At 39.9% G+C, this 15,190-nt stretch overlaps 1 protein-coding gene across 9 annotated transcripts in view; it reads right to left on the reverse strand.

The window, feature by feature from the left end:
• Positions 1-15,190, reverse strand: part of LOC149311727 (ELKS/Rab6-interacting/CAST family member 1) — a 266,847-nt gene that overhangs the window by 112,706 nt on the left and 138,951 nt on the right. For 4 of the 9 annotated variants that reach the window (XM_089527772.1, XM_089527770.1, XM_089527769.1 and 1 more), the window contains one exon: positions 13,953-14,084. The exons of 2 other annotated variants lie outside the window; for them this stretch is intronic. In XM_089527772.1, the coding sequence (XP_089383898.1) occupies positions 13,953-14,084 (132 nt within the window). Of the gene's footprint in view, positions 1-5,786; positions 5,841-13,952; positions 14,085-15,190 lie in introns of all 9 variants that reach the window. 3 more of the 9 variants (XM_089527771.1, XM_089527768.1, XM_089527767.1) reach the window with 1 other exon arrangement.

The raw sequence follows: 15,190 nt of genomic DNA on the forward strand, positions 1-15,190 counted from the left end.
TTCCCACTTGTACACTCAATTCTGGTAGTCAAGGTCTGCTGTCCAAGCCCAGGCTCTCCACTGCCCTGTCCCGGATTCATCCCTTTTCACTTGCTGCCCTTCACTCCTGGAACCTCCTTCCCCCACAAGCAAGGGTCATCACTTCTTTAACCAGTTTCAAAACTGAGTTGAAGACTATATTGTTCAGGGAAGCATTCCCAGACATTGTGTGACTGTTTATCCGATTGTTATCTGATATAATAATAATATCTCCCTGCAGATCGAGGCGGGATTACAACCGATAAAATCAAACGATACAACTACACAACCCATACTACATAAAATAATCAATTAAAACATGCCAAGGTGCAATACAATCATCAACAAAGCCAAATCGTCGTCTGTTTCTGTACTGTTGAATCAGGTGTAAAAAATTCTATAAGATCCACTATAAAAGATCAGGTGGATAGACCCGCCGGAAGAGATCTGTCTTAAGTGCCTTCTTAAAGGCTTCTAAGGTGGTGATGAAACGGATCTCTTCCAGTAAGTTGTTCCAGAGTGTGGGGGCCGCAGCTGTGAATGCTTTACGGGAAGTTGTAATTAGTCTGGTCTTTGTATAGTCCAATAAATTCTTCCCAGATGTTCTGAGAGTGCAGGGCGGGTTGTGTAGGGAGAGGCATTCCCTCAAGTAACTCGGGCCCAAGCCATGTAGGGCTTTAAAGGTATTGGGCCTGGAACCTGATCAGCAGCCAGTATAATGATTTTAATATTGGAGTAATATGGTCAGATCTAGATGTACCTGTGACCAATCTGGCTGCAGCATTTTGGATCAATTGAAGCTTCATTGCAGAAGTCTAGATGAGAGGTTACCAGTGCATGTACCACTGTTTCAAGGTCCCTCTTGGTCAGGTAGGGACACAGTTGGCATATCAACCGAAGTTGGTACCATGCACTCCTGGCCACCGCCTCCACCTGAAATGACAGCTGAAGAGACGAGTCCAGGAGCACTCCCAAACTGAGAACTTCGTCCTTTAGGGGAAGTATGACCCCGTCCAGGACTAGTTGACAAATCTCCATCCCTGGACTAGGGTTACCTATTGCAAGCACCTCTGTTTTCTCTGGATTCACTTTGAGTTTGCTTTCCCTCACCCAGCCCATTACCAACTCAAGACAGGCATTTAGAGGAGAGATGCCATCCTTAGTCACTGCAACAGTCGGAGACATAGAGAAATACATTTGGGTGTCACCAGCGTACTGATAACACCTCGCCCCATGTCTCTGGATGATCTCGCCCAGTGGCTTCATACAAATGTTAAACAGCATGGGAGACAGAATGGCGCCCTGGGGGACACCAGATGTCAACTCTCTTTTACGAGAGCAGCTGTCTCCCAGCATCACCATCTGGAATCTGCCCGAGAGGTAGGAATGGAGCCACTGAAGTGCAGTGCCCCCGATACCCAACTCCCTCAGGTGTTCCAGAAAGATACCGTGGTCAATGGTATGGAAGGCCGCTAAGATGTCCAAAAACACAAGCAGGGTTACACTTCCCCTGTCCATGCCCAGACGGACATCACTGACCAAGGCGACCATGGCAGTCTCAACTCTGTATCCCGCCCTGAAGCCGGTTTGAAATGGGTCTAGATAATCGGCTTCATCCAAGACAGCCTGGAGTTGGAGGGCAACCACCCTCTCAATCAACTTGTCCAAGAATGGTAGTAGGGAGACCAGTCTATAGTTGTTTCTTATCAAGAGGTCTAGGGAGGGTTTTTTCAAAAGTGGTTTGACCACCGCTTGCTTAAGCTCAGATGGGAATATCCCCTCCCTGAGGGATGTGTTGATTATAGATTAGAGCAGCGCTGTTACTGCTTCCCCTCCCTGGGCGGTCAACCAGGATGGGCAAGGATCAAGAGGGCACGTTGTCCTCCTTACACATCCAAGAAGCTTGTCCACTTCGTCAGTATTTACAAACTCAAAGTGATCCAGTCTAACATAGTCCACAGAGTTACTGGATGTCTCTCTTATAGTTTCTGTTGTAATACCGGCTTCAAGATCAGCCTTTATCTGAGAGATTTTATCAGCAAAAAAGTCATTGAATAGGTCGCAGAAGGCTTTAGTTGGTTCCAAAAGTGGGTTCAGGGTGGGAGGACACTGGATTAGCTCTTTAACCACCCTGAACAGCTCTGCTGGACGGGTCTCTGCTGATGCAATACGAGCAGCATAGAACGACTTCTTTGCTGCATCTATTGCCAGTCCATAGGATTTAAGAAGAATCCTATGGAGTGCCTTGTCAGATAAGTGGTGATGTTTCCACCAGTAGCGCTCTAGTCATTGCACGGCTCGCTTCATTTTCCGAAGATCTTGGGTGTCCCATGGTTTCCTATTAGAAGTGAGCCGGAGTGATAGTGTCTATAGCCCTGGTAAGGTCGTTATTCCAGGTATCAACCAAGGCTTAGACAGAATCACCATCTTTCCCAACCATATAACCCTCTAGGGCCTCTTGGAACCTTTTGGGTTCCATCAGCCTTTGAGGGCGGACCATTCTAATAGGTCCTCCACCCCCGAGGGGAATATGAGGAGTAACCCTCAGTCCCACCTTGACCAGGAAATGGTCCGTCCATGATAGGGAGGAGGTTTGAATTACTTCTGCCCACGGATGTTCCTTGTCCGTACTAAAAACCACATTGAGTGTATTACCAGCACAATGTGTTGGACCTGATACTAATTGGGACAGGCCCATGGTAGTCATGGAGTCCATGAACTTCCGAGCCGCACCTGTCAGATCTGATAAGCTGGCCTCGAAGGGGATGTTGAGGTCCCCCAGAACGAGAAGCCTGGGAGTCTCCAACATCAACTCCGAGACCAGCTGTGTCAGCTCGGCCAGCGAGTCTGTTAGGCCACGGGGTGGACGATAGACCAACAGAATCCCCAGACTGTCCCTAGCTTTCAAGGTCAGGTAAATGCACTCGGTGTGATTTGTTTTCCAGACCGGTCTCCTGGTCAAGATGATGCCGCTTTTTGGACTAAGGCTACACTTCCCCCTTGCCCACTTTCCCTAACTTGCTCCTGAACCCAGCTGGGAAGGTGTTGACCCATGTCACTATCCTCACCCAGCCAGGTTTCCGTAATACAAGCCAAGTCAGGGTTCTTCTCCTCCAGCAAGTCATAGATGATCTGTGACTTGTTCCTTACTGACCTGGCATTACAGAGAAGCAGGTTGAGGGTCTGTGGTATAGTTGGGATGACCCTCAGTTCTTTTGGGTTAACAGGGTGCATGGAAGATGGGATAGATTTCAAGCATCGTTCTTGTCTTCCCTTATATTTCCTCCTCAGTAAGAGATATTATTCTCAATCTCCTTATTTTATCTAATCTTGTATTACTATCTATTGTTTTATATGTATTTTGTAGAATGTATGCCATTGGCAGGTTTCATTTTTATCGATTTTATTGTCTGTGTAAATCTACAGTGCTATATAAATAAAGTATAATAATAATAATAATAATAATAGCCTTCTAAGCAACAGTTATGGAAACTGAACAGGTTTCGCCTGAAGAAGAAAAAATTCAAAAATGTGACATGATAACCATCTTCAAATATCTGGACTGTCACAAGGAAGATCAGGAAACTTGTTTTCTATTGCTCCTGGAGTATAAGATCTAAGCCAATGGGGTCAAATTATAATGGAGAGTCCCATCTTAATCTGGCTGGCCCTCCATATACATGGATTTTTAACCTGTTGATTCAACCATCCACAGCTTGAAAATATTAAACCAAACCTTGATTTTGACATTTTCTTTACAACACTCCATTTTACTATTGTACTGTATTTAATGGGACTGGAGCATCTACTAATTTTGGTATCTACAAGACGTCCTAAAATCAAACCTCAGCAGATACAAAGATCCCACTGTACTAAGAATGTCCAGAGAATAAAAACTGTTTGCAAGTGAAATACATTATCTTGGAAGGTGGTGGACTTTCTTTCAATAGACGATTTTAGGAAGAGTCTGGATGACTATCTGTTAGTCACTTTACCAACGCTTTGGGTAGTGGCAAAAGATTGGATTGGATGACACTTATAGTACCTTCCATCTGTAAGACTGGATGATTCTGTGACTCTTCACAGGAAGACAATATATATAACTAAATTCCCTCTCTCGATGAAAAGAGGAAACTATTCTTCAAGTTTGCCTAAGTTGCCAGACCTGAAGAGAAGAAATACCAGCTGTATCTTGTTAACGAGTGTTGGAAAAATGAAGGAAGCCTTGCAAATAACAAACAGAGCCTTGCTGGCATGGGAGAAGTGTTCCTGAGAAGGAAAAGGAGCTGTTCTGTGGTTTTCTAATCCATGAGATATTTGAACCAGGCCATGGGAAAGAGAGGAACTAAGCAACCAAATGTCTGGCTTTTGCAAGGAACTATATACTGGCACAAAGTACTGTAACCAATTAGAACTGTTTTCTATCTTTGCTTGTATTTGGATCGCTGCTTGGATGAAGCTGCCTTGTGTCTAGAGCTGCAGCTTATCTTACTCTTAACACTGAAATATTTACTTAAATGATAATCATTTCTCTTTGTGAAGGTGGCAGATTGACCTGAAGTTGATAGCCTGAACTTTGGGCAAGTTAGGTGATGAACTAAAAGCCTACTGGAAAACTTTAAAAGGTTTTCTATTATTAATTTGCAAGATCTCCTCAAAACAAATTTTCAAATCTTCAATGAATTGGGGAACAGATATATATGAATCTATAAAATATTAAAAATGAGAATCTCTGTTCCAGAAAGTCAGCTGAACCTACCACAGAACGATTTTCATAGATATTTAAGCTTGTTTTGCTAACAGAAGGACAACAACTCTTCTGGAGGACGGAAGGGGAGCTCTCTCCCTGTCTGGGATTCTTGAAAATGAGGAGTTTCCTTCTTCCTACCAATGGTTAGGATAATCAGCAGATACAGAAGAGCCTTCAGATACTGCCTTGTTCCACACCCTTAAGAAATGGGCTATAGTTCTATAGGAGAACACATTCTTTGCTTGCAGATGGACTAGGCTTCAGTTCTTGGTATATCTAGTCAAAGGTCAGACAGCAGGTGATATCAAGGACATCTATGTGATATCCTGGAAATGTCAAGATGACCAAACCACTTAAAACAGTATATAACTACATCTTCAGTTTCTGTGAGAAGGGACAAACTGTCACATGTCCCTCATATTCACCACCTTCAGTTGCTGTGATTACTTTTTAAAACATCTTTATCTGCATTGGCAGGCTTAATGAATACTGATTAGGCAAATCCCAGTTAAAATGGGAACATTTTAATTAATAAGGTTAAGAGTTAAGGGAATATTTACTTTTTACGTCTATTCTGATGCATACAGCTGTAAAACTGTACTTACTCCAATTTCTCCATTACATTCTCTAAACTGGAAAGGATTCCTTTCCATTCACTCTGTCTCTGTGGCAAGTAAATACTGAATGGGAATGTGGAGAGACACTTTGAGTGACAGAATGGTACTCTTGCCTAGACAGACTAATGCTCAAGTCAGTTAGAAGAAGTTTAAGATTTATATCAATAGTGTTTAAGTGAGTTCAGACAGCATTGTATGATGGCCAGGTTTTAATATTTAAACCCATTAAAAGCTGCTTTATCAGCATGCTACATTTCCTCCAACAGTCCAGAATACTACATTTCCTCCAACAAGAAAAGGGATGGCAACAAAATATGACTACAATGTTACTGTTGCAGAGTTACTTTACAAAAACATGAAACAAAAAAAAGATGTCAAAAACAAATGGGACTTCTTCATACCTTTTGCCATTTAGAGTCTAAATGATTGGAGTCACACATTCTTTCATTTAATGGCTTCAACAGCCGAGAAGCAGAATTGTGGAAAACAGTAAATCGAAGAAAGAAGAGAAAGCATGCAATTAAAAACAAAAACAAAAAATCTTTAAGCAGCATGAACATGCAAAGAACAATTTAAATCTAGGGCCAACAACAGGTTTAATAAACAGTTTAAACAGTTGTCTGTTGAAAAATAGAGAAAAACAGAGCTGCACATCACCACAATTTTCATTATTTGGCCTGCACTAAGCTTTATAAGTCTAAGTTCAGCCTAATTCCTTTTGTTCTCTGATCCATCTGCCCACTATATTATAGAGATGAAAACAGGACCAGTTTGAACCCTATTTACCACACACAGGATTCGAATACGTGCTACATTAACTCTGCAGCATGTAACTAGATTTTTATTTTATTTTTTGGTTATTTAAATTTTCTTTAAAACAAGCATCAGCAGTGGGAGCCTACTATGGACCAGGACAGTCACATGATAGGTCTTAAACCTTCCCACTCAGCTAGTATTTTTCAGTAAATTCATTCCCTGCATGGGGGTTAAAAGAAGAAAAGCCACTAGTGCTTAGTAATATTATTAGTATTAGAATCATAGAATCGTTGGAAGAGACCACAAGGGCCATCCAGTCCAACCCCCTGCCATGCAGTATTGCTTATTAACAGCAATAGCAATAGCAAGTATATTTCTATACTGCTTATCAGTGCACTTAAGCACTCCCTAAGAAGTTTACAATGTGTAAGCTAATTGCCCCCAACAAGCTGGGTACTCATTTTAGTGACCTTGGAAAGATGCTAGGCTGAGTTGACCCACAGCCTATGGCTGTATTGAACTCACAACCTTGTGGTTAGTGAGTGGCTACAGAATAGGCATATAGTTTAACACACTGCAGACAGCAAAAGGTGCAGTTTTTTCTACCATGTTCCGCCTCTTCCAACAATACATGTCGGTCATCATCCCCAGCTGCAGTTGTAAGGCTAGTTGAAGTATGTATGAATTGAGTATTTTGGGGGACTGCTTTTCTACAGGACAATTGTGCAATAGGATCTTAACTGTGTATCATATAGAGTTAGATTATTTAGTTGTCCAAGTCAGATAAAAAATACTGTATATACTCAATTATAAGTTGAGAAATTTATGCCACAAAATTGAGCCTGAAATCCTGGGTTGACATTATATGGGCCAATACACTAATATAGCTCAGAAAAGTCCTGAAGCGAGCACCCCCTGTGATGCCCTACTCTTTGTGCCTCGAGGCAGGTGTGTGTGTGAAAGAGTTTCCAATCTGATTTGAAAACCTTCAAAGGAACACCCCATTTAGCTCCACTTCCTTGCCCTTCGCAGTCCAATCTGAAAGCCTTCTTTTCCCATCAAATAAACACCCCTTTTAACTCCACTTCCTTTCCTCCCCAATGTTAAAACGACTCCTCCAGCCCCAGGAAAGTTGTGTTTGGTGGTCCAGAGAAGGAGAAGGAGGGACGGAAGTGATATTTCCCCCTTTCCATCCTTTCTTATATCTAAGTTTTACCTGTGACTTATCCACGGGCCATATCAAAATCCAGGATTTTGACCCTGAAACCTTTCCTTGACTTATACATGAGGTTGACTTGTACATGAGTATATACAGTATATCAAGAATTAATATATCTTTTTTTTTTTTGGAAAATTAGGAATTTTAGTAAAATTAATTACCATGGAAAGTATTATAAAATGCCTGATCTATAAACAATACAATAAAGTTTTTTTAAAAAAATCTGTAGAAAAGCAGAAAAAAATTCTAATAAAATTTAAAACCTTAATGATAAGTATTTGGGAGAAAATAATATTAGAAAAAGCCAAAGGAACAATAAAGAACATAACTGTACATAAATATGAAAAGACTAAGTTAAATCATGAATGGAAAAAAATTGCAGAAAGTCAGTGAAAACATAAAAATGCACTAAGAAAGCAGAGGAGTTCTAGTTAAAATCTAACTTTGTGCTATCACCAAAACAAACTGTAAGAAAACAGACACTCTAGAAAATCTATGAGGTGTAATGGAAAATAAAAACTAAAGTATCTTTAACAATTAGGGATATTACTGAAAATGCTGAGGACATTTAAATACCTTACTTGAAAATCCTGTTTGACTAGATGGTGCTGAAGCAGATGATTCAACATACAGAATCAATATAAATAATCAGATGGGAGCAGGGGGCATATATTAGTGGAGCTTGAAAACTTGGCCTCCAATTCAGCGCAGTGCTGGTGGGTCAGTGCCAATGTGACACAACTTACTTACTTCTTTCCTACAGCTGTTGGAGCTGTCTGAAAACTGGCTCCTGAGGGTTTATTAGGATATATTTTTTGAACAACAGAGGGAATGCATGGAATGAGAGGAGTATCTTCTCCTATCTCTAATGGATTCTGCTTTTCAGCCAGCAGAAGCCCACAGTAGTTTCCTACTTGGAAAGAGTCCAAAGAAATGCTAATATAAAGGTTGACAGAAATGAAGGGCTGGTATTCACTGTGTGTTATTCTTGAATGTGCACAGAATCAATCCACTAATAACATGGATTATTCCACTTATGCCATGGAAACCACTCAAGTGGTTTGTTCCAGCGACTGGGTATAATACTGAATCCTGATGTAGCAGATCCCCTGACATCAGAAGCATGGTAGAACTTTGCCTAATGTAGCAGAATAGGAAACCATGGTCTCTGTGGCCAATTCAATGCTATTAATAGCACCTGAACTTTCTCTTGAATTACTTTCCATAACTCTTTCAGTATTAGAGGAAATGTGTAGAAATGTCTCTGTGTTCATGGACTTGAGAGAGCATTATGATGTGCTACTTCCATGCTACTGTCTTTTTAGTATGTCAGAATTTTTTTGTTCACTGCAGACATGAATAGGTTGGCTGAGAAGGGACCAAGCAGAACGTCTAGGTGACTACACGCACCTTAATTCAGAGGCTACAATCCTGGCAGGATCCTGTGCCTGATCAAATTATTATTATTATTATTAACCTTTATTTATAAAGCGCTGTAAATTTACACAGCGCTGTACATACAATCTTTTTAATTAGTTTTAAAAAGATACAACTGGGTGTCATTGGCATACAGATGGTAGGAAAAACCAAAAGAGCTTATGAGTTTACCTAAGGACAGTGTGTAGAGAGAAAACAGAAGGGGACCCAGAACAGAGCCCTGGGGAACTCCAACAGATAAGGGAACAGGAGATGAAGTCTGACCACCTGCAACCACTGCAAAAGATCTGCCAGACAAATAAGATCTAAACCAGTGGAGAACAGAGTCTGAGAACCCAAGGTCAGAGAGTATGTCAACTAGGAGACAGTGATCAATGGTGTCAAAGGCTGCAGACAAATCGAGAAGAATGAGAACAGAGTAAAGGCCATTAGCCTTGGCCTGTAAAAGGTCATTGGAGATCTTAGTGAGAGCTGTTTCTGTAGAATGCCTTGAGTGGAAACCAGACTGAAAGGGATCGAGGATGGAGTTGGCTTCAAGAAACTCAAGACAGCGAGAACAAACAACCTGTTCCAAAACTTTAGAAAGAAAGGGAAGAAGAGAAATTGGACGATAGCTAGACAGAGAGGAGGGGTCAAGAGAAGGTTTTTTCAGAATTGGGGAAATGAGAGCATGTTTGAAGTCCGACGGGAAGGAGCCTGTAGAGAGAGAGAGATTGAAGATATGGAGAAGCGAGGGCAGAAGAGAGGGAGCTATAGAAATTAGAAGATGAGTAGGAATTGGATCAAGAGGACAGGTTGCAGGTTTGGAAGAGTTCAGAAGTGAAGAGAGTTCATCCAAAGAAGCAGGAGGAAACACAGAAATTTTTTTAGGCGAGGGCGAAAGAAGATTATGAGCAGAAGAAGAATCGGGAGGGACTATCTCTGAGCGAATAGTGGTGATCTTTGAGACGAAATAATTAGCAAAGTCATTAGGAGAGAATGATGAAGAGACAGGAGGAGAGGGAGGTTTAAGCAAAGACTTGAAGGTGGAGAATAATTGCTGCGGGCGACTCTCACTGGTGGAGATCAATGATTTGTAATAAGTTTGTTTAGCCATAGAGAGGGCGCGTGAGAAGGACGAAAGAACAAATTTCAAGTGTATAAAGTCAGCCCACTGTTTGGACTTTCTCCAAAGACGTTCAGCCGCTCTAGAGCAAGACAGGAGAAACTTGATAATGTCAAATAATAAACTTGATAAACCAAATAATCTGTTTGGGTCTTAAAGTTACTCTGAGGTATACATGTGATGGAATGGAGTAATTTTCCTGCCCAGTGTAGAATCTGCTCTACCACCTTGTTTAGCCATAATTATCTTGAATTTCTCTGCTTGCTGATGTAAGAGCAAACTATTCTGTTATCTGTTTGAATATGAACATAGTTTCCCCTAACAATCTGTGAGAAAGTGTAGCACCAAAATATCCATATTGTGGTAATGGTCTTCTGTAGTCTAGTATCTACAAATGGACTGACCTCTGCAATCAGCTCCCCAAACTATCAAACTTGCATCCCCTTTTGTAATAGGCCTTTGCAAATTAAGCATAATAACGATTTTTGCCAACCACTGAATCAGATTTAATAATGATGCTTTAACAGAATTACAAGTTGATAAAATTTCATAAATAATTGTAGCTGGTGTGTAGCAAAATATAATCTGTGGCACAAATTGGATTGCTGACACTAACAACCCCTAATGAGTTAGGAACATTATTTCAAAGCTATCAGTTTCTGTACTGTCTTGCATTTCTTTTGTTCCTGTGAGAGGAACAGACTCACCTTCTCTGTATCTGCTTCTGCCCACAACTGAATACAGAGATTTGTCACCCATAAATTATTCTTTGTCAAAAGGAACTCTGATCATAAAGACATCATATAGTCATAGTCACCTTTAGATTTCTTTCTGCCTTTCATCTCATTCTTGCCCTCAACAAGTCCAAATAAGGGGAAAGATGCATTCCCTGTTTTCTCAAATGAGCTATCAACAGAATTCGAGTCTTCATGAAAACCTGAGGAGCTGCTACAAGATCAGAAGGGTGTATTTTGAATTGATAGTGCATCCTTGCAAACTGAAAGTGCAAAAAGCCTTTGCAAACTGGACCTATGGGGATCCTTTAAACTGACACCCCCCCCCCCCCAGATAATCGTTCTACTGCAAGGTTTCCTGTATGGTTTCTTAAGTTTTCATCTTGAAATAGTTTGAGGCTCAAAATCACATTGCAAATTTATTAATTGCTGCAATTAATTAACACTCCATAAGTTAAAAGTGCTTGGATGAAGTATTGATGGTATTAACTGTAACTGTTTAATTCTTTAATACACTACTGACTTTGCATGTTCTGCATATACATTATTTCTGAATTTCCCCAACACCATATCCTATCTAGGTACCCTTTCACTATAATAACTGCCAGAAAAAATTAGAGGATTTACTTGAACAGAGTTGTGCCAAGTTTCCAACAGAACTTGGACAAACTGTGTATTACATTTCAGAGCCACACAGCTTGTGGTGGAGTTTGAGGCATTTCTCACCCTCAAAGTTGCTCCGCCCTGGAAAGTTCTCTGTGTCAATGCATACATGCTTGAGCAACTGTAGTCTTGTAGCTGAGATGCCATGGTCACAATGTCAATCGAACCCTCAACTTGGCTATCATCCCTCACGGTAGCTTTCTACAATGGAACCTCTCCTTTATGCAAAGGCACCATCTTTCCCCTTCCCTTTTTGCTTTACCATGAGACTTTTCTAATCTCTTGTTTCTAATTTTCTCCCATCCTCATCTTTCCCCTTCTCCAAACCTGTCTTGAGTGCTTCAATTCTCTTTCCTTTCTTTTTCTCCATAGTAAATTAAAAACCTTTTTGAGTTTAAGTACCTTCACACAGGGTCAGACTTTCATTAGTAGACAAGAGTATTTTATACAAAATTGCCTCCTTTGTCCAGTCAGAGATATGCTCTAAGGTAGCAAATGGATCCTTTACTGCTTTTTTAAAGGAGTGTTCAGAGACAAACACCAAAGTGGCAAAATTAAATCTCTGTGAGGAGGACTCTACTCTTGGTTCCTTTATTTGTTTTAGAGAGGGAATCTGTGGGTCTTCCTTCCTATCATCATGTTGTCCATCCTCTTTTTCTTCTTTTTAGTTTGGTCTGCCAATGCTATTGCCATAATGAACAGATGGAAGATGAGATTATGGGGAAATAAAGTAAAAAGAAATGGTTGTTTTTTAAAAAGAGATTTAAGAAATAGTTTGATGGAAAGAGAAACCTAAGTACCAAGAAGAGTATGCAGAAAATAATAATAAAGATGGGCTTTAAAATTTCAAGGGGGTAAATTTAAGAAAACATAAGAGAGATATTTTTACAGGCTAAATTTTATATTTCAGCAAAAGTGGAATATAAGTAAAACTGCAGAGCACACATTGGGCCTGAACAGACAGGCCAAAATAAAGTTGCTTCGAGTCACTTTGGAGGTTGCTGTTTAAATAACACACACATTTTAAGACGCCAGAAGCTATGCCAAAGCTGCGCTCCAGTCCTTAGAACTAGAATGTGGTTTTGGCGCAGCTTCCACCCTCTTTGGACGCATGCAACATTTCAAGAGCATACATCCAAAAAGTGGAGCAGCTTTATTTTGGCCAGTCTGTTCAAGCCCTACAGTTTCTCCTGTTAAATTAAATGAAGAAGTAGAAATGAAACCTTTAAATAATACACATTAAGGATACATACAAAGTATAAATGAAGTCCACAATAGGAAAGGTAATTAAATAAGTAATGAAGACAAAGATCAGAATTGGCATCATGGATAATAATTAAGAAGGGAGCAATTAACTTTTAAGACTTTAAATATTTTCTGATCCTTAACACCAAGTAGAAGAAAATCCTTACTAATGAATTACAGATTTTTAAACTATTTAATTTATATTATTAAAATATTTTTGTACTGAAGTCAACAAAACCATGTTGGTTCCAGTATCTTCTTCGCAGCTTCTGAAATCCAAGAACAGAGTGAATCCCTCGGTAGTCTGACCATTGGTTTGGTTTCCTCAGAGGTTTAAAAAAAAGAGAAGGAAGGAATAGGAAAAGGCCATATCCTACATAGCCTCATTCATTTGGAGAAAGAACAGTGAAGAGCTTTTCTTCAAACATCCAGATTTATTTCAAACAGGACTTAACAAAGACTAGTTCATTGAAACAAATTTTACAGGTATTCACTGTCGTTATATAACTATAAACACATATATTATTACATCCATCATTCAGTTTGGTACTGGGTATGTTTTTATAGCTTTTTTATACTGTTACAAAGTTTGGGGGTCTTTGTTCTTTTGTTGCATAGTGTCTCTTCAAATTAGATTTCACTCACTGCTGTACATGAAGACTTCCTTTGATGATTTAAAACACAATCTGTGGCCCTATACAAACAGCCAAAATAAAGCTGCTTCGAGTCACATTGGAGGTATGGTGTTTCAATGAAGCATGCATCCTAAGAGTCTGGAAGGTGCACCAAAGCTGCACGCCAGTCCTTAGGACTGGAGCATGGCTTTGGTGCGGCTTCTGGACTCTTAGGATGCATGTATCATTGAAACACCATACCTCCAATGTGACTCGAAGCAGCTTTATTTTGGCTGTCTGTATCAGGCCAAAGTCTAATGTATGAAAAGTAATCCAACATTAGAGAAGTTTTACAAGGAAAAACTTTGGGATGAAAACATGAGGGACCTGCTCCACCTATCTGGAAGGATTCCCCCTTCCCCCCATTGCTTTTTCAAGGAAAAAAGGGTGGGAACAAGGAGTAGCAATTATCAGTTATAAAGGACAGGCAAATATTTAACTTGGCTCAGATACAAGATGTAAAAACCTCTTTAGTGCAAAATTATATTGCATGCAAATTATTCTCAAGGAGGACGTTTCTTTTATAAGTGAAACTTGGGAGCATCTTTTACCTTTTTAAAAAAAAATAAAGTGTGTAAGTGTGTGTGTGTGTGTTCAGACCTAAAACAGACTTTATTCATTCATGTCCACCAATGGCTTCATATTCCTCTGAAAAGACGGTGCTAAAATAGTGCAAAATTATTAGCCCTAATAATACTTGCTAAACACCAATAGCAGAGTTTAAGTTTGCAGACCTGTTTTTCGGCATGTGTCCTGGCTGACTCTTCTTGAGCGAGTACCATTTCCCGCTCTGCAGTAATTTGCACACTCTCTCTCAGTGCTTCTTCTAGTTCTTCAATACGATCATCCTTCTTTCGCAGACTGTCCTGGAAAATTATAGGATACCAGATGAAATAGCTTGGATTTAAAGCACAGAGGAAATCAAGCTTGTGCTATGCCAACAAAGTCACTTTCAAGGGATGGAAATCCACGGAAATAGATCTTCATACAGTGGAAAGGAGAAGTAACGTGAAGGAAGAGCTGGAGCAAGTGAATAGCACAGATAATGCAAGAGTTAGCAAATGAAGAGATCAGCGGTGGTAGCAGTGCTATTTGTGTTAAGATCAGCTAAAACAGTTGATAGTCTGTCTCTGTGCAAAAAGGCACAAATTCACATGCGTCTCCATAGCAGGTTAGTAGGCAGATGGTGTAGCGTAAAAGCAAGCATTCAGATTTGAGGCACTCATAAGCTGACAGGCACAGTATAGGAAACTGGAAGGGATGCACGTTGCTGTTAGTAGCTTGATCAAAGACAAATGTTCCCCTTTCCTAAAGAGAGAGCATGATCTCTCAGTCATCAAGCCCTGTCACATGGAATTAATACAATAAAAACTGGTGTAAATATGAAGACTAGGAGAGAGGTAGTCATAGAAATTGTATCTGAAACAGTCTATTCTTTATGGATAGGAACAAATCTCTTCATGATGAATCTCTATATATTTAAGTCATGCTATCAGAAGCCAGAAATCCACAGTAGATGCTTCTTGACCATTTGAAAATGTTTATTAATATATACACACAGGTGTAAACATGCTTTTCTTCTAAAGTTGAAGAATGAAATTGTTTCTGTTATGTCCTTGTTATGACAGATGATCATCTACAGAGCGGACTAGACTCAGCTTGAACTGGACAATGACAGGACAATTCCATAAGCATTGTTAAACTTTCCAATTTGAACTACGGTACTTCACAATCACTGAGTAATTTCAGAAAAGCGTACTAGGCTTTAAGTTAACATTGCACACAGTAACTATTATAAACTAAGAAACAAAAAAGGAGAACTAATGAATCCTCTGCTAATTTCATTTCAACTCAGAGGAAATGTAGTACTGTAATTGAAGAGTCTAGAAAGCAGCTTGATTTGTATTCTTCATTCTGTAAATTGCTTTAAATGTTATGATCACAATAGTTGCAAGATACTGATACTTGTGAG

Source organism: Sceloporus occidentalis, unplaced genomic scaffold (genome assembly GCF_023333645.1).
Source record: "Sceloporus occidentalis isolate IW3139 unplaced genomic scaffold, rSceOcc1.0.p SCAF_5, whole genome shotgun sequence".
NCBI classification, from domain to species: Eukaryota; Metazoa; Chordata; class Lepidosauria; order Squamata; family Phrynosomatidae; genus Sceloporus; species Sceloporus occidentalis.